The sequence below is a fragment of the Manis javanica genome, chromosome 3 (assembly GCF_040802235.1).
Source record: "Manis javanica isolate MJ-LG chromosome 3, MJ_LKY, whole genome shotgun sequence".
Taxonomy (NCBI): Eukaryota; Metazoa; Chordata; class Mammalia; order Pholidota; family Manidae; genus Manis; species Manis javanica.
This window is the reverse complement of record NC_133158.1, coordinates 193,882,150-193,905,860: the sequence shown is the minus strand read 5'-3', so window position 1 is coordinate 193,905,860 and position 23,711 is coordinate 193,882,150. Positions and strand designations below refer to the sequence as shown.

Below are 23,711 nucleotides of genomic sequence, written 5' to 3'. Positions count from 1 at the left end.
TAATAAGTTCATTACTTTTGATTTATCAGACATAAAATAATACATAGTTGTTAGACATACAAACTTCTAACTCTTGCTGTATTATATAACGTGTGTAACCCAATTTATAATGCAGTAGAACAAAATGCTGAGCTAAAAATAAGCATGCAAGTAGTGCTCTAGAAAATTTAAACACCAGTTTCACTTCTCTTTCTCTTGGTCTTCACTAGCTAATATTTGAAGTCACACTTTTAGAGGCATGTCTGAATCACTGTTATATAATGAATTGGGAACTAACAGCACTACAGCTAATTTCCAAATAATTTTGCTATTAAAGGCAAATAGAGCACAACAGACATCCAGGAAAATGGAAATTAATTACACTTTTTAATGTTCATAATAGAGGGATGGCAGGGAAGAAATGAGTGGAATGCTGGAATACGTACTGTGGTGTTCTTCCCGAGAGGGGTTTTCGCATAGCTCTGAATAGGATGTAACTGGTGATCCCTGAGAACATTCCCCACAGAGACAGAAACTGCCACCAGTGAAGTTTTATCGTGAAATACACAGGGACGACTCACATCTGTAACAGTGTCACCAGCTGACAGAGGAATGAACAGAAAGTCTCTTTCAATGATTGCAGGCCTGGAATGGCATGCACACTATTAAACGATTCAGAAGCTACTCTAGGGGAAACTACCTTCACTAGCCTGCCTGTAACATAAACCTGTTTACCATCCAGTGGTCAGCTGTTCTGTACTTGCAAGTTTCAGAGGGAATTGGTACATTATCTAAAAGTTCATATGGGATAATCCAAAATATTCATCTTCTTTCACCTCCTTTGGACATTTTCCCCTGGACATTTCAGATAAAAGCAACTTTAGGCTCTAACAGCTATGTTATTTTGGACAAATAAGGCTCACTTCAGTTGTAAAATTGGGGGTAAAAATGCCTGCCCTGCTTGCCTTTGCTGACTGAGGTGAGGATCAAATGACATAGCAGTTGGGAAAGTACTTTGGAAACACTACTGTACGATATAGAGACAAAAGGCTGTTGTTACTGTCAGGTGCACATGTGCAGATGTACAACGATGTCCAAGGAGAAGTGGTGTCAGAGCAGCTCCTGGAACCTCTTCTGCCTGCTGTCCCAGCATGCTTTGCAAGATTAACCCTCAAATCCCAACTGGGGGGTACCTTGCCCATGACTATTGGATTTGCAACCCACCTTTTTGCTTCTTGTCTTTCCTTTTTAGTTACTGAAGCCTTTTCCAGGCTACCCAAGTTGTGGATCAGACTCTCTTCTGTTTGTCTTTGTGTAATTCCTTTGTGGCCTGACCACTGACCAACAGCCTTTAGGACAGCCGACCCCAACTCCATGTAGCAGGAAGCAGGATAGACTGAGCTGACACGCTGTGGCTCAATGACTTGATATGGTACAGTGACACTCCCACTCTTTAGATCAGGCCTAACACCAGCTATTTACCTCTCTTGTAAAAAACAGGAAGATTTAAACAATAGCAATGACCTTTGGTCTTTTATGTTTTATCATAGTCATACCAACCACCTATTATGTGCTCAGCATCAATATAAGAAGGGATAGCATGAGGTTTTATCTCAGGTATGGACTTTATTTGGTGGTGGCACCTGGTGATGCTTTGTTGAGGAGGATTCTGAGCCTGGGTCCTGGTTTAGTGTAAAAAGTATCATGATCAGTTAATTATGTCTGCCAGTGAAGCGGAAAGAGCTGTTAAAGCATGCACTTCACATATTTTCCATCTGGGTATAAAAAAGTCTGATGTCATGTGTTTGTGTTCTTTGCTTTCTTCATCATGTGATGAAAGAGGCAGCTTACGAAAAAGAGTTTATGGATATGTTTTTGGATCCTTCAATGAGGTCTTCGTTTTAATAGTCTTAAAGCCAATAACCAAGTTATTTGATAGGACTTCCAGATGTAAATGAAAAAGACAAGACTATAGCCATTCTTTGCAGGTCAAATAAGAAGACATTTCCAAGGCATTTGAAATGTCTTGAACATCTCCCATAAATGACCTGAATTATGTCCTTATATTATATAAGAAAAGTCTTATAACCTACTTTTTTTGTTTTTTAGATTCCAGGCTGTACTTTCAGGGAAGAGTAAATCTTCTTTACTCTTACTTGAATTCATCAAATAATTGCTTTAATTTCCCATCCTACTTTGTGGGTGTGGTTGAAGCTAATGAATGAGTTAGCATCTTTATTTATGAAATCAAGATAAATAAATACAAATACATGTATGTGTGTGTGTGTGTATGTGTGTGTGTATCCACATGGGAAAAACAGGCTTTACTTAAGGGAGTACAATAGCTTTGATGAGGGCCAGAAACCACATGCCAGATAACCGAGGCTCAAGATAAGTTTACTCCAGCACTCAGCATCAGCAATTCTGACCCTCTGCTATTGATAATAAAAGTGTGTACCCCCTTAAAAAATCTCATCAATATTTTAGTCACCTGTCTCCTATTGCTAATTTTGGAGATAGCTATGTATGATAAATTATACATTTTTTACTTTTTTTAGTTCATTGCTTATGATATTTAAGAAGGAAATGAACATGAACTCCTTCAAATTCTGATGATCAGTCACTTGCATTTTTCAGCTTTTCTGTTTTAAGAATTTGATTATGTTTACCTGTCCTCCATAAAAATGCTGTAAATGTTTAAAATAAAAAGTTAAGAGTCAGTTCATTTTAATTCAGTGAAACTATCATGCTCCTCTATTTTATACCTTAGATTATAAACCAGCATTTACAAGACTAACCCATTTTCTTAAATCCATGGAATTACAATTAACGATAGTTTGGAGTGATGACTGGATTTTATTTTTATAAAACTAGTTCTCCATGTGCATCTGTAAGTACGACCTATTTTAAAAGGACCCCAAATTTCTCTTGGTGCCTGGATTTAATTCATAACAAATAACAATGTTCAAAGCTATGGACACTATTTTTTAAAAATAGGCCTTGGAGATCAGGAATAAAAAGAAAGCAAAACATCATTATAATGTGTGTGCAAATATTTAATTTCTTAACTGTTTTTAAAGTGTATACCCAATGCCATATTTCCTCAGCCTGCAAGGGGAAAGGTCAGAAATTTGCATTGTAAATTCAGTAATTGTATTAGAAGTCATTTTGAAATAAGTCTGTATTTCATAGCAATTTAAAAGATTCGTTATCAATTTCCAGAGCAGTTACAACTTCTCATTTTTAATAGTAACTGCCATATACGAAATGTAGGAATGTTTTACCTCATAAATAAAGAAATGAAATATGTGCAATCAAGTTGCATGCATGCAAAGGTGGAAGCCTGGCACCTGGGACACATTAATAATGCCAGAGGGGTCACCATCTAGGCGTGTGCATATAAAACACGTTGGCATTACTGGCGAAGGGCAGCCTGTGCATCTGGATTCCATCACCCATGTTCTCCCCACCAACACATCGTGGCAGGAGGAATTTCCTGATGAATCAAATGCTACCCAAGGTATCCATGTTTTCTCTTGTAGCCATGCACATAATGACTCTGAAAAGAATTGTAAATCAAGTCAAAACCAAGATATCTGTTCATTTGTCTAATTGTAAGGAATGATGAATGGGTAACGCAAAATAAGAGAGAGACAGGGAGGAGACAGATGGGGGGAAAGAAGGAAGGAAAGTAGAAAGGAAGAAAGTTATGTGATGCTCATTTTCTGTGATGCACTGAAAATCCCAAACTGTTTGCAACCACTTGTACATGTGTACATGTGGAGGGGGAGCAGGGGGAAGTCCAGAGGTAAGCAGAAAATTATCACTTAAATAAACGAATACAGGAAATGTTCCTGCTATTAATACAAAGGCAATAAAGGTAAGTGTGGATATAAATCCAACAAGTGAAAGTATGGCATCTTGGCATATGAAGGGCTCTTAGCAATTCACTCAGTCTTAATTTTATATTCAAGTCAGTCACAACTGTTGACTTTGTCATGTAAATTCTTCACAGAAATTCTGCAATGTTATATATGTATGTAGCTATGTGTATATTTGTGTCTTGACTCATTTAAAAAAGACAAGCAGAAATAAACACTTTACTGGTACAGTAATATGTTCTAGTGTTCCACAGCTATTAACGGGCAGGAAGTTTGTTTTAAATAGAGAAATATGTCGATCTTTGGCAAATTATTTGCCTGTGTGTTGAGGCAAGTTAGCAGTGTGTCTGAACCCTAAATTCTATATATGTAGTGATCAGGCCTTTAGTGACAGGTTTTTTGTAGATATTCTCTATCAATTTGAAGACATTCCCTTCTATTCCTAGTTTGCTGAGTGTTTTTATCTGAACGGGTATTGGACCTTGTCAAATGTCTCTTCATTTATTAATATGATCATATAATTTTTTTGTCTTAAGTCTCTTGATGTGAATGATTACATAAATTAATTTTTACTTGCTGAACCAATCTAACTAAAATAAGTCCCACTTGGTCATGGTGTACAATTCTTTTTATACATAGTTTAAAGTGATTTGTTGATATTTTATTGAGGATTTTTACATTTATGTTCATGAGAGACAGTCTATAGTTTCTCATAATGTTCACGTGGTTTTGGTATTGGGGTAATGCTGGCCTCAAAGAATGAGGTCTGATGTGTTCTCTCTACTTCTACCTTATGGAAGATATTGTAGAATACTGGTATCATTTCTTCCTTATATGTTTGGTAGGATTCACCTGTGAAACTATCTGGGATTGGTGCTTTCTTTTTGGAAGGTTATTAAGAATTGATTCAGTTTTGAAAAATAGGTAAAGGCCAGAGGCAGGAGGTAAAGGGATGGGTGAAGGTGAGCAAAGGGTATAAACTTTTGTTATAAGTTTTGGGGCAATAATGTACATCATGGTGACCATAGTTAACAATACCTTGTTGTGTATTTGAAAGTTGCTAAGAGAGTAAATCTTAAAAGTTCTCATCTCAAGAAAAAAATTTTAACTATGTGAGATGACAAATGTTAACTAAACTTACTGAGTTCATTGATCATTTTGCAATCTATATATATGTAAAATCATTATATTGTATGCCTAAAACTAATGCACTGTTAAATGTCAATTATTTCTCAATAAAAAATAGATACAGGCCTATTCAGATTACCTATTCCTTCTTGCATGAGTTTTGTATAATTTGTGTCTTTCAAGGAATGACTATTTAATCTAAGTTATCCAAATTTATGGAGTTGGAGTTGGGCATGGAGTTGTTCACAAAATTCTTTTATTTTCTTTTTATGTCCATAGGATAAGTAATAACAACCCCTCTTTTCTGTTATTACTAATCTGTGTTCTTTGTCTTATTTTTCTTGGTAAGCTGCCTAGAAGTTTATCAAATTTATCAATCTTTTCAAAGAAACAGCTTTCAGTTTCAATGAGGTTCTCTACTGAGTTCTGCCCTAGTTGTTAACTCTTTTCTTTTCCTTGCTTCAGATTTAAACTATTTTTTTTCCTCTGGATTCCTAAAGTAAATGAGCATGTACATTATTAAAGTATATTGGACATAATATGTTCAATCATGCATTAATGATTAATCATTTAGTTTCCTGAGTTTAGATCTTTTTCTTTTCTAAGGTATGCTTAGCAATACTGTAAGCTTTCCTGTAAGCACTGCTTGTGATACATCCCACAAATTTTGATATGTTGTATTTTCATTTTCAGTTAGTTCAAATTATTTTTTAGTTTCTCTTGAGTCCTTTGCTTTGACTCACGTGGTATCTAGTATTGTATTATTCGATCAGAAAATATTTTGGGATATTTCCAGCCGTCTTTCTGTTATTGATTTCTATTAATTTCTGTGGTCTGAGAGCATAGTTTGTGTGATTTCAATTTGTTAAAATTTATTTCTGGTGTGCTTTATACTTTGCATGTGGTCCGTCTTGGTGAATGTTCATGTGAGTTTGAGATGAGTGTGTATTCTCCTGTTGTCAGTGAAGTTGTCTGTAGATGTCAACTAGAGCAAGATGATGGATGGCGCTATCCGGGTCAGTTATATCCTGACTGATTTTCTGCCTGCTTGATCTATCAACTACAGAAAGAGGGTGTTGAAATCTCCAGCTATATGGTAGATTTGTCAGTTTATCCTTACAGTTTCATCAGTTCTGCCTCATATATTTTGATGCTCTGTCATTAGCTATATCCACATTAGGAATTGTTATGTCTTTTTGAATAACTGACCCCTTTGTCATTATGTAATGACCCTCTTTATCCCTGATAATTTTTCCTTGTTCTGAAGTCTGCTTTGACTGAAATTAATTTAGCTAATTTAGCTTTCTTTTGATTAATATTAGCATTACATACCTTTACTTTTAACATATCTGTATTTTTATAAGTGAGTTTCTTGTAGACGCCACATAATTGGGTCCTGTTTTATCCATTGTGACAATATCTAAATTGGTGTATTTAGATCATTAGTATTTGAAGTGATTATTGATATAGTTGCATTAATATCTACCATATTTGTGACTGTTTTCTGTTTGTTGCACTTGTTTTTTTATTTTTTATTTTTGCCCTCTCCCTTTTTATTCTTCCGGGTATTATGTGAGCATTTTATGATTCCATTTTCTCTCTCAGTATATCAGTTATACTTCCTTAAAAAAGTGTTTCATTGGTTGCTCTAGAGTTTGCAATATACATTTAGAAGTAATCCAAGTTATTCTCAAATTAGATTATACTGCTTCAATGGTAGTGCTCGTACCACATAACAGATGATCCCAATTCCTCCCTCTCATTTCTTGTAACATTGCTGTCATTCATATCACTTATCCATATGCTGTAATCACCCACTATATTGTTACTATTATTAGTTTGAACAAGTAGCTATCTATTAGATTAAGGATGTGGAAGAAATGATTTTATCTGACCTTCATTTATTCTTTCTCTGACACACTTCCTTTCTTTATGTAGAGCTACATAATTTTCTTTTTTTCTGACGAACTTCTTTGAACATTTCTTGCAAGTCAGACTTATTGGTGATGAATTCCCTTACCTTTTGTTTATCTGAGAGAGAAAGCCTTTATTTTTCTTTCACTTCTGAAGGATAATTTCTCTAGATATAGAATTCTAGGTAGGTGGATATTTTTCTTTCAATACTTTAAATATTTCACTCTACTCTCTTCTTGCATACATGGTTTGTGAAGAAAAGTCTGATGCAACTCTTATTCTTGTTCCTCAACATATAATCGGGTCTCATTTTTATTCCTCTGGAGCTTTTAAAATTTTCTATCTTTGTCTTTGTGCAGCATGAATTTGATATGCCTCAGTATAGAGTTCTTGGTTTACCTGCTTCTTTTCTGAATTTCTTAAGTTTGTGGTTTGGTATCTGTCATCAATGAAAAAAATCTTGGCCATTATTACTTCAAATATTTCTTCAGCTCCATTATTTCCTTCTTCTCCTTTTGGCATTTCAATATGCATATGTTATACTTTCTGGAATTGTTCTACAATTCTTGAATATCCTGAGGTTTTTTTTTCTTTACATTTCAGTTTAGGAAGTTTCTACTGACATTATTCAAGCTCACTGATTCTTTCCTCAATCATGTCCAGTTTATTGATGATCCATGAGAGGTGTTCTTTTTGTTGTGACATGAAGGCTACAGGGGACTGGCGTTGGGTAATTTCCCCTCCGCCACGCTGGATAAGGCTCTGATGAAATCTTTCCCCTTGCTGTGCTGGTTCTGTTATGGAGACACTCTCTGTCTATTTCAGAATGAATACTTTTTCCATCTCCTTGTCAGAAGCAGAAGGCTTTTTTCATGACTTTTCACTTTGAGAACCTGGTGGGGTTCCTGGGGTCAAAACTCCAAAAAAAATATCAGGGGTGGGGAGATCCCTAAGACTGTGGCCTCCCAGGAGCTTCTCGCTTTCACACTAAATTCCACCTTCAGCAGTTCTTCAAAGTTACTTAAGTGTTTCTACCAGTTTATGGCTTTGGCAGTTTCTGCTCCAAGTACATCCCAGTTGTGATTTCCTGCATTTGCCTGTCTTTCCAGATTTTGGGGTGCTGGTTTTCTTTGTCACCTCAGTTTTCCAGTATGTCCAAGATAAATCATGGACATTCAGTTTGTCCAACGTTTTTCTTCTTGTAAGGTGAGGTGTTTACTCCCAAATTTTTGGTTTCAGAGCTGAAACCAAAGTTTCTTCCTATTTTTAGAAATTCCATCATTTTAAAGGTTGGGAAATGGAGGCTCACTATGGTTAAGTGAGAAGCTAACATTTTCTGGCACCTAAGCCAGTGCTCTTCCCTTCATCTTCCTGTCTTCCTATTAATAGTCTCGCAAAGTCAGCCTGGAGAATGCTCCTCAGACACAGAGTGTGGCGGAGCCGAGGGACGTGACAAGGCAGGACGAACAAGCCTACTGCTCTGAAAAACACAACACATCGACATCTCCTTATGAAGGATGTAGATGAATAGCTGAATATTCACTGTAGCTTTACAAAAGGGTTCAGAGACGGATTCTTTTGTTAGTGAAGTCCTTTTACAATGCATGATTAATTCGCACAAATGTTGTATATAAAAATGATCTCTTGAATGCATTTGGAGTCAGCTAATGATACGGAACACTCATTATGTATCAGTCACTGTGCTAGAAGTTTTCACAGGGAAATGTTTCTGAATTGCAGTAACTGTGAGATAGATTCCTATCTTCAGGATTTCCATTGTGCAGATAAAGAAACCATAGTTTAGAGATATTTAAGGAGCTTATCCTTGATATGAGACAAAATAACTAGTGAGGCTGGATTCTAATTTCCTCTCTGTAACAAATTAGCTATACAACCATGACCAAGTTATTTAGCCTCTCTGAACTATATTTCACAAAGGGAATAAAAATAATTACCTCCTGGGGTAACTCAGATGTTGTACAAAAAACACATATCACAGCTATAATAATAGTATACTTTACATATAAGTGTATTACATTAATTATAATTATAATAATTATAGGGTAACTATTATTAGAGTGATTGTTCTCTATAATAATAATATGTTGCTAATATATTGATGGAGGTTACAAACCAAATCATGGAAATGTATTTTGCTATGTGGCCCCTTGTAGACAAGAGCCAGGAGCTTCATGTATCTTATAAACATGTTCAAAGCTCTCTGTAGCTCTGTTAGCCCCCACATAGTCTTAGATGCCAAGAGAAACAGTTTAAAAGTTAGGTTCTTTCTGGATGACAGGCTGTTCAGGTCAGCATTTATGGAAATTTTTTAAAAAATGGCAGAGGATGTGAGACACAGTGCAAGTCTGTCGGCTCACGTGTTTCCTTTCAAGGGCAGGGGCCTTTTTATGCAAAATCCACACCTGTGCTGCCATGGAAACTGGATCTTTTAAAAATATTGAAGTATAGTTGATATACAGTACTATGTCCACTACTAAATGCTCACCACGATAAGTGTAGTTACCAGGTGTCACCATACAAAGACATTACAGTATTATTGACTATATCCCCTATGTTATACTTTTCATACCAGTGACTGATTTATTTTATAATTAGAAGTTTGTCCCTCTTTATCCTCTTCACCTGTTCTAGCCATCCCCCCAGCCCCCTCCCTTATGGCAACCACCAGTTTGTTCTCCGCATTTATGGGTCTATTCTGTTTTGTTCGTTTCCTCATATGCTTTATTTTTTAGATTCCAAATATAAGCAAAGTCACATGGTACTTGTTTTTCTATGATTTACTCCAGTTAGCATAATACCCTCTAGATCCATCCATGTTGTTGCGTATGGCAATATTTCATTCTTATTTTATGGCTGAGTAATATTCCATTCTATGTTTATACCATGTCTTCTTTATCCATTCATCTGTTAATGGACTTAGGTTGCTTCTATATCTTGGCTATTATACATAATGCTGCAATAAACATAGGGGTGCATATATCTTTTTGAATTAGTGATTGTGTTTTTTTTGGAGGGTAAATTCCCAAGTGGTATTACTGGGTCATAGGTTCTTCCTATTTTCAAAAGTATCTAATCTAGAGATAATTATCAGCTATAAAGGAAGGATGCAACAGGGCTATGAAAGGTTTCCTTATGAATGTAGGTTTCTTATGGACTCCAGAAATTCTATAGTAGGTATTTCCATTTTGCACATAAGGAAATCATGGTTAAGATAGATTTAAGGAGGTTTTCTTCAATATGAGAGTGGATAACTAATGAAGTTTGATTCTAGTCTCCTTCATTAAAAAGAAATCTCTCAAATGCATTACAGAGGGTATTCTAACTGACAAGGCAATGCTGACATGGCAGGAAATCGATGTTTTTTTTAAAAGAAAAAGGCAAGATTACCCTCTCAAAATAAAATGTTCAAATTGTCTAAACTTAAACATTATGTGTAATTCTTTTAGACCCTAGGTTACACAAGAAATAATTTTTATGATGGGTAAACATTTTTTAAAGGAATTGAAATGAAACACTGGTGAAATGAAACAAAGTTCATATGTCACAGGCAAGTCTTATGTACAATGACCAAGACCCAGAACCATTAGAGTGTTAACTGAGGACCTTCTTCCTTTGCAACAGTTCTCCATCGAGGCCATACTCAAGTCTGAGCTGCTGGCTCTCACAACATGGGGCCAGGACCAGAAGCATCAGCACCATCTGGGAACTTGTTAGACATGTGAACTCTTGGGCCCCTATTGAATCAGAAACTCTGGGGATGGGATCTTGGAAACTGATTCAAGAAGCTCTCCAGGTAACCCTAAGACTTGAGAACCATGGCTCTAAGTGTTGAAATGGCAAGGTCTCAGGTCTGACAAGGCCCAGGGTATGACTCTGAAGCCCTAAGATGGCAAAGTTCCAGTGAACACGCTTGCGTGGGATTGGCCTGTGAAAATGGGCTTGCGCTCTGTGCTGCTGAGTCAGTGAGGAGTATGCACTAACGGGCTTCCATGGGCACGCCAACTGTCAATGCCCAGACGGTTTATTGTTAATGAACAAAGTTAGACAGCCTCAACATTTTGTTTCTGTCATTCCTAATCCTCCTTTGCTAGGCCATTGGCAGAAGCTGTTCATGCACAAAAGGAAAGTTGGTTTCCTTAAGCCACGGTTTCTCAACCTTGGCACCACTGATGTGTCCATCGTGAAGAGCTGTCCTGTGCATGTTTAGCAGTATCCCTGGCCCCTACCCACTAGATGCCAGAAGCAACTCCCGTCCCCCTCACCCTGTCCACTAAAGCGTGACAATCAAGAATGTTTCCAGATGTTGCCAAATATCTGCTGGGGACAAAACTGCACCTACTGGAGAACTACTGACTTAAACCACATCATTTCCTTCAGAGTGGTAACAAAGGAAGGCTATGGCGGGAAGCGGAGCAGGCTACAGAGGCAACTCACATTGTAGGACCGGCCGTGCATCTGTCTCCACTGCACCAGCGCTATCTGGGAGATGAGCAGAGCGCTAAGGAAGATCAGGATCATCTCCACATGCATGGACTCGTGGCCCGGGTGCGTCCTGTACATCCTTTCCTGCTGCAGGCTGGAACCGGCAAAGGAGAGCATCTGAAAAAGCCCTCAACCCTTGCACCTTTAGTGAAAAAAAAAATTGGCTGGGCTCATAGGAAGCAACTGGGGATTTCAAATGGGAGGTTTTAAAGCTCTGATTACAAAGTTTTCTTAAGTTTTTCTTTTTCTTTTATATTGGAATATAGTTGATATAAAATAATATTACATTGGTTTCAGATGTACCAAATAGTGGTTCAGTAATTATTATATACATTATTAAATGCTCACCATGGTAAATGTAGTCATCCCATTACCATACCAAAATATTAAAATATTATTGGTTGTATTCTCTATGCTGTACTTCCATGTTCTTCCTATGTTGACTGATAGTCTGTTGTCAGTGTTTATGGGTCTATTTCTTTTTTGTTTGTTTTGTTTTTAGATCCTACATTCTTCTTGGTTCTTTCCTTTCCCCCAGCGCCAGGGAAGGGGCAGCTGAGAGGAGGGGCCTGCGTTTATCAGCAAAACCAATGCCTCTCAGCCTTTAGCTTTCCCACCTGGTTTTGTCATCAGCTTTGTCTTTTCAGGTTAAGTGATGGGCTCCAAAATCACTGCTGGGCCCTGAAGAGACCTGGGTTCTGGTCTCTGATCTGCCACTATGTTACCACGTAGCCTTATGAAGGTCACTTCTCTTCTCTGGGCCTCAGTTTCCTCATTTGCAAATTTAAACTGATGATGCCTCCATACTTCTAAAACTGCAAAGCACATGTGTTTTTCATTTGTTCCTATAGGAGGAATACTAATTATGATTAGTTTGAAGCACATGAAATTGGCATTTTTTTATAAGTCAGCAATAGTAAAATATCAGTACTTTTGAGTAATTTCTAATATTCTCAAGTAAAAGGATATCCTGCAGATGGTGCCTATGGAGAGAATGTTATCCATCTACAGAAAACTCTCAAGTGAGTGGTATAAATTGTTTTCATAAGCAGAAAGCAGAGGCCCATTTAGCAGGCACAAACACTAAGATGACAGCTGAATGTTTCAGTTTTTAGTTGGACAGTTTTGGTAGAGAAAACCACTAAAATAGTATGTTATATGGTCTAACTTCCTATAGCAGGAGTGGCCTCAAGGAGTGCCTACAGCCGTGGTGCGTGACCTTGGCTATAAAGCAGAAATCACTGGGGAGCATTAAAAATCCCAGAGTGCGCGCCATACCCTAGATCAATTAAACGACTGTTGCTGAGTGTTATGTGCTGGACTGTGTTCCCCCTACCCTGTTCTTATCTGGAAGTCCTAATCCCCAGTACCTCAGAATGTGACAGTACTTGGTGACAGGAATTTTAAAGAGGTAATTAAGGTTAGTTAATTGAGGCCACTGGTGGTCCTAATCCAATATAACTTGGTGTCCTTGTAGGAAGGGGAGATTAAGAGACAACCTCACATGGAGGGAAGACCGAGTGAAGGCACAGTGAGAAGGTGGCCATCTGGAAGCCAAGGAGAGAGGCCTTGGAAGAAACTAAAACCTGTTGACACCCTGACCTTGGACTTCTAGCTCTCTAGCACTTTTTACAGTAGCTCTAATAACCTAACACAGAGGGCCAGGACAGGACCTGGGCAACAGGAATTTTTTAGCGTTCCACATGTGATTTTAAGGTGCAGCCAAGACTGAGAACCACTGGGCTAGAGGAAGAGAGCAGTCTAGGCTCAAGACTAGAGAAAAGGGGTAAAAATGATGGGTGTAGCCAATCAATTACTTTTTAAATATTGGCTAGCATTATCTTACACCCCAGTGGGGCACTATCAGTCACAAAATCTCCCACTCATGACTGGTTAGAGTGTGCATTTAGTTAGTGTATCAATCAGAAAACACTGGAGGGGAATAGTCTGTACCACAGGACGGTGACCTTTTAAAGGCACTTTGAGTACATGGTTGGGTTTTCCCCCTTTACCAGTGTATCTACAGCTCCTCTAAAGAGCAGAGTACTGCGTGCCCCAGAAAAGGGTGTTGATGGTGCCCCCTTCTGGACAATGTATGGAAATGAGCCCGTACAGCCTAGTAAATATTCTTGCTTGAGTCCTGCTTGAGATGTATTCTTAGAATATTAGTATTGGAAGGCATTATAGATGTACTGAAACCCCTTTGTTTACCAAGCAAAGAAGCTGAATTCCGTATCAGGTAAGTGGTCTGAATAAAATTACGTGGTTGTCAGACTCAGTGTTGGAATCTGAACTTAGGAGATGAGAATGATTTCTAAAACCTCATTAAAAATACACTTGTTCCTTTGAAGAAATGGGAAGTGAAGAAAAATAAAAGGGTACAAGAACCTAGTTTCAGTTTTTACATCTCCAAAACCAAAATAACTATTTAATATTCTGTGTAGTGAATAGACTTTCATCTTAGGCCATATAGATAGAAGAGTGAATTTACCATCAGTCTAAAATAGGACTTGCATAGATATAAAACAAAATATGTTTCATGACAATCTATTTTGTATATGTATAATAAAATGCATCTCAAATACTTAACATAGTGGAAGTATTTTGGAAAGCATAAAGTGGTATATAAATGTAGTAAGTACTTCCTTATTTTGATTAAGAATATATTCAAATTGATTATCGTAATGCAAAAAGGAGGAACTTTTAATTTTTATTTCAGTTTTTTTGGTGCCCACAGGGGCCCATGGCCACACAATAGGCACTCAGAACACAGTGGAAACAGCATATAAAGAAAACCAGATATATCTGGTGCACAGATAAATACTAGGTTGACACTACCCTATTTTGAAGGACATATAAATCCAACTTTGTGGGATTACATGGAGCACATTTTAGAAAACATGAAATCCCTGTGGTTTGGGTTTATAATGATGACCCACCTTCTCTCAGGTGAGATGGCTTCAAGTAATTTCTCAAAATGTTAAGCTAGAAATCTAATTTTTAGTATAACAGCTATAAGAAAATACTAATCACTTACTTCCACTCATCATCAGCAGAGAGCCTTGTGCGAGAGATCTGAAAAAAATAAAAAGAGCCCCTTTCAAAGTGTCCTTGTTTCCTTAGCTTGTGTTTTACAGCATTACAACAGGAAACCCAAACCATGAAAAGTGGTAATGTTTCTTAGTACACAAATTATTTAGGATGAAAGCCCTAATAAAATATTTGCTTATGGAACTCAAACACACACACACACCCCAAAACAAAACAGCAGTGAGATCACTGTTAGTAAATATTTGATTCTGCTCCTAGGCCAGAGCACCAGAAGAGGCTCTGTTCTTGTGGTTTGTTTGGCAATTCAGTCAAGGATGAAGGGAGTGGCCTTTAACTAGGCAGTGTCACCCTGGCTTCTGGGATATGAGGACGAACCTCAGAACATCTAAAAAGCATCTGTTTTGCTGTTGTCTTCAATGATGCCAAGAAGTAAATATCTCTGAGCTCAAGGTTTTAGAGAGAGAGCTAACCAGAGGCCCTACTTGTTCGGAGCATTTAGTTGTACTCCTGTTAGTTCCATTTAACTTAAAGTCTGGCCCCAGGGAAGGGGGTCCTTTGGCCCTGCCCTGGCCTCGAGAGCACCGAGACTAACCTCAGAAAATGCTTTTGTGAGCACAGCATGTACTCCCACACTGCCTTCTGTTGATTACTGCTAATCCATTGCACGTGGTCATTGGAAACCTTTAAGGTCGAGCATTGGGAAAACATAATCTTCTATAACTTTCATGGAGAGCATAGAAAGCATAATTCCCAGACCAGTTGTGTTAAAAGCTAAAATCCCCAATGATGGCAAAGAAGAGAAGGCCAATAGAACACTTGCTACACAAATCTGATATTAACCAGATTTTAACACTGTATTTTCTTCAAATGGCACAAGCAATTCTGACAGATGGAAAAGAACGATACCATCCATAGTTCAGCCTAGGATTTCTCTGACTCCAGCTAAGCAGGTTCCATAATAAAATCTGTGCTTCTGTCAGAGGCTTGAGAGGCTCCTCTACAAGAAAGAACAAGGCTCCAGATGGCACAGCTAGTGGCGGCTTGACATATATTTGCACAGGGCCAGCGCTTGCTGGATGATGCCAGAGAGAGGAAGAGGGTGAAGCAGCAGGTGATGCTGGCAGCTTCTCCATGGGTTCCTCCCCTGGGTGATCCCACCAGGTGTTCCCTGATATCCAAATGGAAGTCACAGCAGCTGGGCTCAAGTGCTGCTTTCCAGGAGCAGGAAGAAAGCCTTGGTGGCAACCCTCAGGGAAGAGCTGAACCTCAGCCCCTTCCTGCTTGATGGGTCCATTTCTGCAGACTTCTGCTTCAGGGCAGAAAACACTGGATGGGGTTGGAGCACTGAGTCATGCAGCCATTTAGCAACACCCAGCACCCAGCACGGAGTTGACTGGTTCTTTAGGTGGCCTTAGGTGCATCACTAACCAGTTTTTTCCGTTTCCTTACTAGAAACTGGAGATTGATGTAATAGCTGCTTTTGTCAACTTCACTGGAATATGGTGAGGATAAATAAGATAGTTTCAGAGAGTTTTGTAGGAAGGTACTGTGAATCACAAGCTAAGCTGAGAAGAAAAAATACTTTTGTCTTTTACTAGTAATATAGCCCTGGGCATAAATGTGTAATTACCCACTAGATTCCAAGTTATTTTTTAATGAAGTCTGATAAATCATTGTACTGAAGACCAGGAGAGCATAGGGAGTGGAAGTTGTAGCTGAAAAGATTTCTGCTAAATACAAGAACTTCCATAATTTATTATCTGACATCAATATTGATAGTGAAACAGCACTTATTTCCTAGGCAAAAAGTAAACCACACTCACGATGATGATGATGATGATGATGATGGTGAGAATAAAGATGATACTTTTAGAGACATCTCTTATCTGGTAACAGTTCCCTAGAGTACAATATTTTTTTGTAGGTAGGGTCTACTTCTTAACAATTTTTTTTCTGAAGTGTTATTATGCAAGCCCATTCAGGATCTTAAGAGGATTGATTTTGCAAAGCAAAATGACAGCAAAATTCATCTGAAAAGAACTCAAGAATGGACTAACAGTTACCAAAGGGAAAGGGACTAGGGCGGATGGGTGGGAAGGGAGGGAGAAGGGCCGGGGAAAAAGAAAGGGGGTATTACGATTAGCATGTGTAATTAGCATGTGTGGGGGGGCATGGGGAGGGCTGTGCAACACAGTGAAGACAAGTAGTGATTCTACAGCATCTTACTACGCTGATGGACAGTGACTGTAATGGGTGTGTGTGGGGGATTTGGTGAAGGGGGGAGCCTAGTAAACATAATGTTCTTCACGTAATTGTAGATTAATGATAACATAAAAAAAAATTCACCTGAAAATATAAATATAAAAGGAGAGCCAGGAAAATTCACAAGAGTGAAGACTGGATGCTTGGCCTACCAGACACTGAAATCCACAATAAAGCCACAGAAATTAATTGAAAGCATTGCTGGCCCAGGAATAAAAGGACAGATGAATGAACAGAACACAGACAAGAGTCCAGGAACAGACCCAAGTACATATGATGAATGAGTCACTTGAAATCAGTGAGAAAAAAATGGATTGTTCAATAAATGGTGCTGAGACAACTGGCTAGGCATTTGGAAAAAATATAAAGCTGGATCCATACCCCACTTCAAAATAAATTCCAGATGGATCAAGCATTTAAATGTAAAAAAGAAAATCTTAAAAGTGCTAGAAGAAAATATGGGTAAACATTTTAATAATCATGTGGTGGAGAAGGCATTTCTAAGTATGATGTGGTGCCTAGAAATTATAAAGTGAAAGAACCCAACAGATTATTGTTTTTTCCAGGCAGAATGAAAGCTGGAACTTCATTTGGGGTGGGACTGGTCAGCAATGAGGAGGTAGGGGGCAGAGTCTGGGCCCAAAGGGACGATGGAAAACTTGTGGTACTTCTGGGGGATTTAGTTGACCAGAAACCAGGTTGGGGTCACATGGAGTGCCTCAGGGGTCCCATGAGAGGGCTGGGTTGAATCCTTAGATCCCTGGGATCCCCCAGCACCCTCTTCCTCCTCCTAGGGGGCAGCGAGGGGCCAGCTGGTCCGAGAGGTGGGCCGCCCTGGCAGAGACTGCGGCGGGAAAGCTGCTGCGCTTGTCCGTTCGCTCCAGTCCTGGATGAGTCCAGCCTCCGCACCTCACCCACAGCTGGTCGCCCCAACCTCAGAGCCCCCCAGGGCCACAACCACTTTATTTCTGTGAGCAGAGGACCCAGGGACCCTGGGTGCCTGTGGACTGGGGCACACAGGATGAGCGGGAGGTGGCTCATTAACTTCCCTGCTCCTGGCTACACCCCATTCCAACGCTGAGGGCGAGAAGGGGCATCCCTGGGGCTGGGGAGAACAAGCCCCCGGATGAACGCCGGGCTCATCGGGGAGGACGAGGGTGCTCTCCTGTGCTGAGCTCCTTCCTGCCTTCTGCTGGGAGAGTCCACCCTTGGTTCCTGAGCACCAGGGGGTCGCTGAGGCAGGGCCGCAGGGCCCCTCCTACTGGCCCACGTTACTGACCCGGCCCCGCCCAACACACGGTTTGGAACGCAGGGGGCCCCGGTGCGCCTCGGGGGGACAGACTGCAGGACGTGCCGCAGCTCGCAGCCTGGGCTGGGGACAAGCCGCGCCTCAGCCCTCTAGAGCACTGCCTGAGAATTGGCCTTCCTTCCTGCAAGGGGAGGCCGGGGCAGAGAAGGGGTAGCAGCCCCCAGTCGGCCTCCACACAGTTGCGGCGTCGGGCCCTGGGCACCTGGAGGCGGCGGCCAAGAGGGCCTCGTGGTTTTGCAGCCCCAGCTTCTGGCCTGGGAGCACTGGAGCTCCATGGAAGACAGAGAAATCAGATACATTATAATCACCTTTATTTGAAGGACTAATTAAATGGGGGAAAATACAACATATGTGAGAAACAAGAAGTAAACAACATAAATAGAAAAAGAGCTTTTACAGTTTAATCCAAAAGAGACAAACATTCCCAAATGGCAGAGTACATGAACAAGAAATTCACAAGAGAGGACATACAAACGATTGATGTATGAAAAGATGTTCAAGCTCACTAGGAATAACTGTGTGAAGGCAGGCTGTGGTGTAAGACCCTCAGGAACGCTGAGGGGTAGATGGGTCCTAGAAGTGGTGCAACTGGGGTTGAAAACTCCGAAAAAATGAATTTCTCCTGTGTGGAAAACTAATCCATGCACATCCAAACTGCCACCCCTCCAGTCCCAGCGGATCCTTGCTCAGGTTGATAGGTGGGGAGAGTCTGGCTTCTTATAGCCTCTGGGACAAGCAGGCTGCATGTTGATAGGGCTGTCAGAGCAGAGTGGTTTATGATCTTTAGATATGTGCATGTGGACTTTCATTTGTATCCTTGCCCTGGGCCTAGTAGAGGCAGCCATGCTTCACTGGCTTGGAATGCTGGCAGCCAGACACAGCCCTTATACACAGAAGATCAGAGGATTTCTCTGTGGGGAAACCAGGCCAGGAGAAAAGACCTTCAGGTATGGACCATTATCATTCTCCCTATGAAAAGACCCAGCTAGGTCAGCCGCTGGCACAGCCTGCCTGAAACCAAGTTCTGCCCACTCACAAAAGCTTCCAAACCATGTTCTAGTGTTTCCTCTTAAATACAAGCAGACGGCCTGTGGGGAAGTTGGGGTTCCTATGGTCAGGATCCTCACTGAACTTAAACCACCTGATGATGTAACTGGCCTGTTGCTAGGCTACTGCTTCCACACCTTTAGGCAATAAGCTATTATTGTGCTATATAGAGAGCTCAGCCCAGTGTCTGGGCGGAGGCAGAGATGCCAGTGCTCAACCTACCGCCGGGAGAACAAGCTGGGTAATAAACCCTTTCACGCCAAAGAACATTTGCTGTCAATTTCTTTGGTCACATTGAATCCATAGTGAACTTGCCTGGGGCTGAAACCCATTGGCAAGACACAGCCAAAGATCACTAGACACTTGAGACAGGAGAGGGCTCTGCACTGATGTCAGCGACACCATGTTTTAAAAAATAGAAACAAAAGATCTTAGAAATGAAAAATATGAGAACAGAAATAATCTAATGGAAAGACTGAAGATAAACTGAGAAAATCCCTCAGAAAGAATAATAATAATAAAAAAAACCAAAGAGGTTGAAAACAGGAGAGAAAATACAAGAAAATTAAAGAATCTGGCCAGGAAGTCTCATACAAAAACTAGGAGTTCTAGAAGCAGAGAATAGAGATTCTTGATGGCAGGAAATTATACAATTTCCTCCCAAGAAAACTCCCAAGGACTGAAAGACACCTGTATTCAAATGAAAGAACTTGCCAGGTGCACAGCACCAAGGATGCAAACAGACTCACATCAAGGCACATGAACATGAAATTTGAAAATTGTGGTTCAAAAGGAAAAGTCTTCCAGAGAGAAAACACAGGTTATGTGCAAAGGACCAAGACTCAGAATAGCACCAGGCTTCTGAACACCAGCTCTGCAAGTTACAAGACAGCAGGACAAAAACCCAAACTTCCATGGGAAAATTATTTCTATAGACAAACTACCAATCAAGTTTGGAGGCAGAATTTACAGACATGCAAAATTTCAAAAAGAGAACAGGAGATCCAGGAAAGAGGAAGGTAACCTGGACAGTCCCTTCCAGGTGAATGGATTCCCCGGGGGGATGAGGGAGGGGCGTCCAGGATGGCTGTCTGGGCAGCAGACTGAGGGAGCAGCCAGCCCAGACTGGACCAGGACAGGTGGTCTCACTAAATGCATCTCCAAGAAAAAGGTGAAGTTGAGAGATGGGCTGATGGGTTCCAACAGACTGAGAAGAAATGTACAAGTCCAGCAGAGGGTTTGGGGCTGAATGGAGGACAAAGGAAACCAAAACATGACACTCAAGAGCAGGCACCACAGGACATAGTGCATATGGAGTGACTGGGCTGAGAGGTGAACAGTACCCACACAGATACACCAATGCAAGCAGTGACTACAGACTCAGTCAACACCTGTGACATAACTAGATTGATGGGACAGAGCATGGGAAATTAGTGGGAGTAGGAAGGATGCACAGGGTGGTGTAAGAGTTTTGTTCTCATCTTCCATACTAGGGAATCAAAAAATAATGCCAGTGATGAGAGATCAGTTGTGTTATTTAAAATATGGAGCGTACACTAGAAAAAATGACTGAAAGAACTGAAAGTCATTACCATTGGGGAATAGAAATCAGTAATGAAGAAGAGTGTTGGGGAGGAATTACTATTTTTCTGGTTTCCTTCTAAATCGTAGACGTACATAATTTAAATAAAATTAACATCGAAAAGAAAAAATTTCCACAACAGTGAGGTCTATTTTTCACCTAAAAGAATGACAAGAGGAAAATGTTTAGCAGCCAGTGCCCATGAGGAAATGGCCTCCTCCTGCATTTCAGGTGTGGGTATAAAATAAGGCAGTTTCTCTGGGGAGAAATCTGGCAAGGCATGTCAGAATTTCAAGTGTTTGTCTATTTTGGTGTAGAATATTCTAGAAACTTGAATATTCTAGGAATATTCTCTCAGGAAATGAGACAACTCTACAAGGAAGGATACCACAGGTGTTCAAATAGTTTTATTTATAATATTGAGAAATAGGCAAACAATCTACATGTCAACCTGTAGGGGGATCAGTTAATGAGTTATATTTTGATACAAAGGAAATCTATGTGGGTCTTTAAAATGGTGGCACATGTCTATATTTACTGAGGTAGACATACTTCCATGACATATTGTTAAAAGAAAAAGCATGCTCCAAACACAGTTGTGTATAATATGAGCCTGTTAAGGTAAAAGTATAGTTATATAGAATAAAGAATAAAAAGACATCCCAAAAAGAGATATCTGGAATGGTTACCAAAATGTTAACAGGAATGACCTATGCATGGTGATGTACCTTGGGATATTTACTTCTTTTGCACACTTGTCTGTATTGAATATACCCCATGGAACATACATCACTTAAAAGACATTATGAAGCCATAGGTACTCTGCCCTCTCCTTTCTCCTTCTGTTCTGTCAGTAGCCAAGTTCTTTTTTCCTGTCCCTGCATCATTGTTCCTATTTATGTCTTGTCTCCTTTTAGCTGGCCAAATCTCACTTCTGAGCTCCAGATTCTTCTGAGTTCCTCCTACATATCTCCACTTCGATGTCCCTCAGACTCATGAACTTAACTTGCCCCAAACTGAACATAGTATTAACTTTCCCCAAACTGCTCCCCTATTTTGCTCAATAGCCCCACATCCCATCTATCCAACAGCTCAAAGCAGAAATCTAGGGTACCATTCTAGACTCTAATCCTCTACCTCCAACTCACTACTCTCCCATTGACCTTACCACTAAATATTTTGCAAACCACTTCTTTCCACCTCTATGGCATCTTTGTCATCCACTTTTTCATTCATTCAACAAATATTTATTGACTACCTCCTGGGTGTCATCATCTCCCTGCTTGAAACCCAAGTGGCTTCCCTCATCACTAACATGTCTCATGTGGCCCTGTGCCCCTTTCCAGCCTCATTTCTCTCCACTGGCCCAGCACACCCTTTGTCTCTGGAATGCTCTTCTTCTACTCACTCTTTCTCTACTCCCTCTGGTGTTATCTTGGACCAGACTTCCTCCAGGAAGCCCTTTGAGTTAGGTCCTGCCAGTAGGCCCACTGTCCCCTGAACACTGTTATCACACTGCATGATCACTGATAATTTGTCTGCTTGTTTTACCCTGCCTCTGAATGGCCCCCATGTGGCACATTGCACACTTGATCAATATGTTTGAAAAATGTCACCTTCCTGGTGCTGGCCCTCATCACTTCTCACCTCAGCTGTGGCCTCCAAACTGATTTCCCTCTTTCAACAAAATCTGTCTGATAGAAAAATCTCACTATAATGAGTGTCAAACAGAATAGTAAATTCAAACTATTAATGTTCCTGGGACATGTGAGCAGGAGGTAAGGATTTTAGATTTGGGATGCTGTGTTCAGTGACAGGGAATTCATGTCACAGGATGAGGACAAAACTCCCATGGAAAGAGGTGGGAGTGTAGGGCCTACCCCAAGGCAGAGGGCAGTTTTGGGGCAGAAGTGGGTCCTCTTGGAGGCATCAGAGCCTGCAAAGCAGGCCTCAGACAAGCAAAAGAGAACTGCTGTACCACGCTCTCAGTCTCTCGCACTCCAACTTTGAGGAGTCTCACAAGTACAGGGATGTGGCTAACTTAATGGACCCCAGGGGTTGTAGCTAGACAGGGAGGGTAGTATCTGCTTCAAGTGGTACTGAGGAGCTGGGCTGACTGGCATCCTAAATCATGAGATTGTATACTCATTCACTCACTCATTTACTCATTCAACAAACATGTATTGAGGCCCTGCTATTTGCCAGACTGTTCTAGGTGCTGGAAGTACAGTGGCTTGCAAAACAGATAAAGTGCATGCTTTTGTGGAGCTTCTAAGGTGATGGAGGTTCTCAGACAAACACACAAATAGACATGCTTCAGGATGCAACAAGGGTAATGTGGGAAAATAGGGTGAGGTTTAGAGTGAGAGGATGCTATAATATATAGGGCAGTCAGGACATTTTTATGGGATGGACAGTAACTATATGCATTGTTTTCTATTATCCCAGCTCTTGTAAAGTCTGGTTTAAGGCAGCACTTCTCAAACTTTGATGTGCAGTAAGCCAGGGTCTGATTTTAATTCAGTAGGTCTGGGAGGATGATTGGGACCCTGCATTTCTAATTGGTACCAGGGTGATGCCTTGGCTCTTGATCCCTGGACAGATAGCTCTGCTTTGGGGGATTAAGGGAAAAGCTGTGAGTCCCTCTCAGCATTAACAGAAGAGCCATGCCTCCTGAGGGCAGTGGGCGAGGCAGTGATGTCAGCCTTAAGAGATCAGATAGCAGCAGTGAAAGTGACTGTCCCGACTTCTGCCCCTCCCAGGTATGCAGAGTTCTTGTGGAGAAAATGGAAATTTCTGACCAGGACTTCCACCTGGCCTTAATGGTGCCCATTGTGTATATATACCTGAGCATGTTTGCACATCTATGGGATATTTACCCAGGACAGAACAGCTGGCCAGTCACAGGAGTACCCGCCCCGGGGAGAGGTGGAGAGGAAACATCCATTCTCTTTTCCTCAGTTCCTGGTATATAATTGGTTGGGCATCTGCCAGTCATCAGATACCCGCCCACAGAGTTCCTCTGGGTGCTAAGCACCGGAAGTAGGGATCAGGG

At 40.5% G+C, this 23,711-nt stretch overlaps 1 protein-coding gene across 1 annotated transcript in view; it reads right to left on the bottom strand.

The window, feature by feature from the left end:
• Positions 1-22,177, bottom strand: part of RNF175 (ring finger protein 175) — a 39,526-nt gene extending 17,349 nt beyond the window's left edge. The window contains 5 exon segments of the mRNA XM_073230500.1: positions 426-580; positions 11,358-11,499; positions 14,443-14,480; positions 18,017-18,296; positions 22,065-22,177. Coding sequence (XP_073086601.1) covers positions 426-580; positions 11,358-11,499; positions 14,443-14,480; positions 18,017-18,296; positions 22,065-22,177 — 728 coding nt within the window.
• Between the last annotated feature and the right edge of the window lie 1,534 nt (positions 22,178-23,711).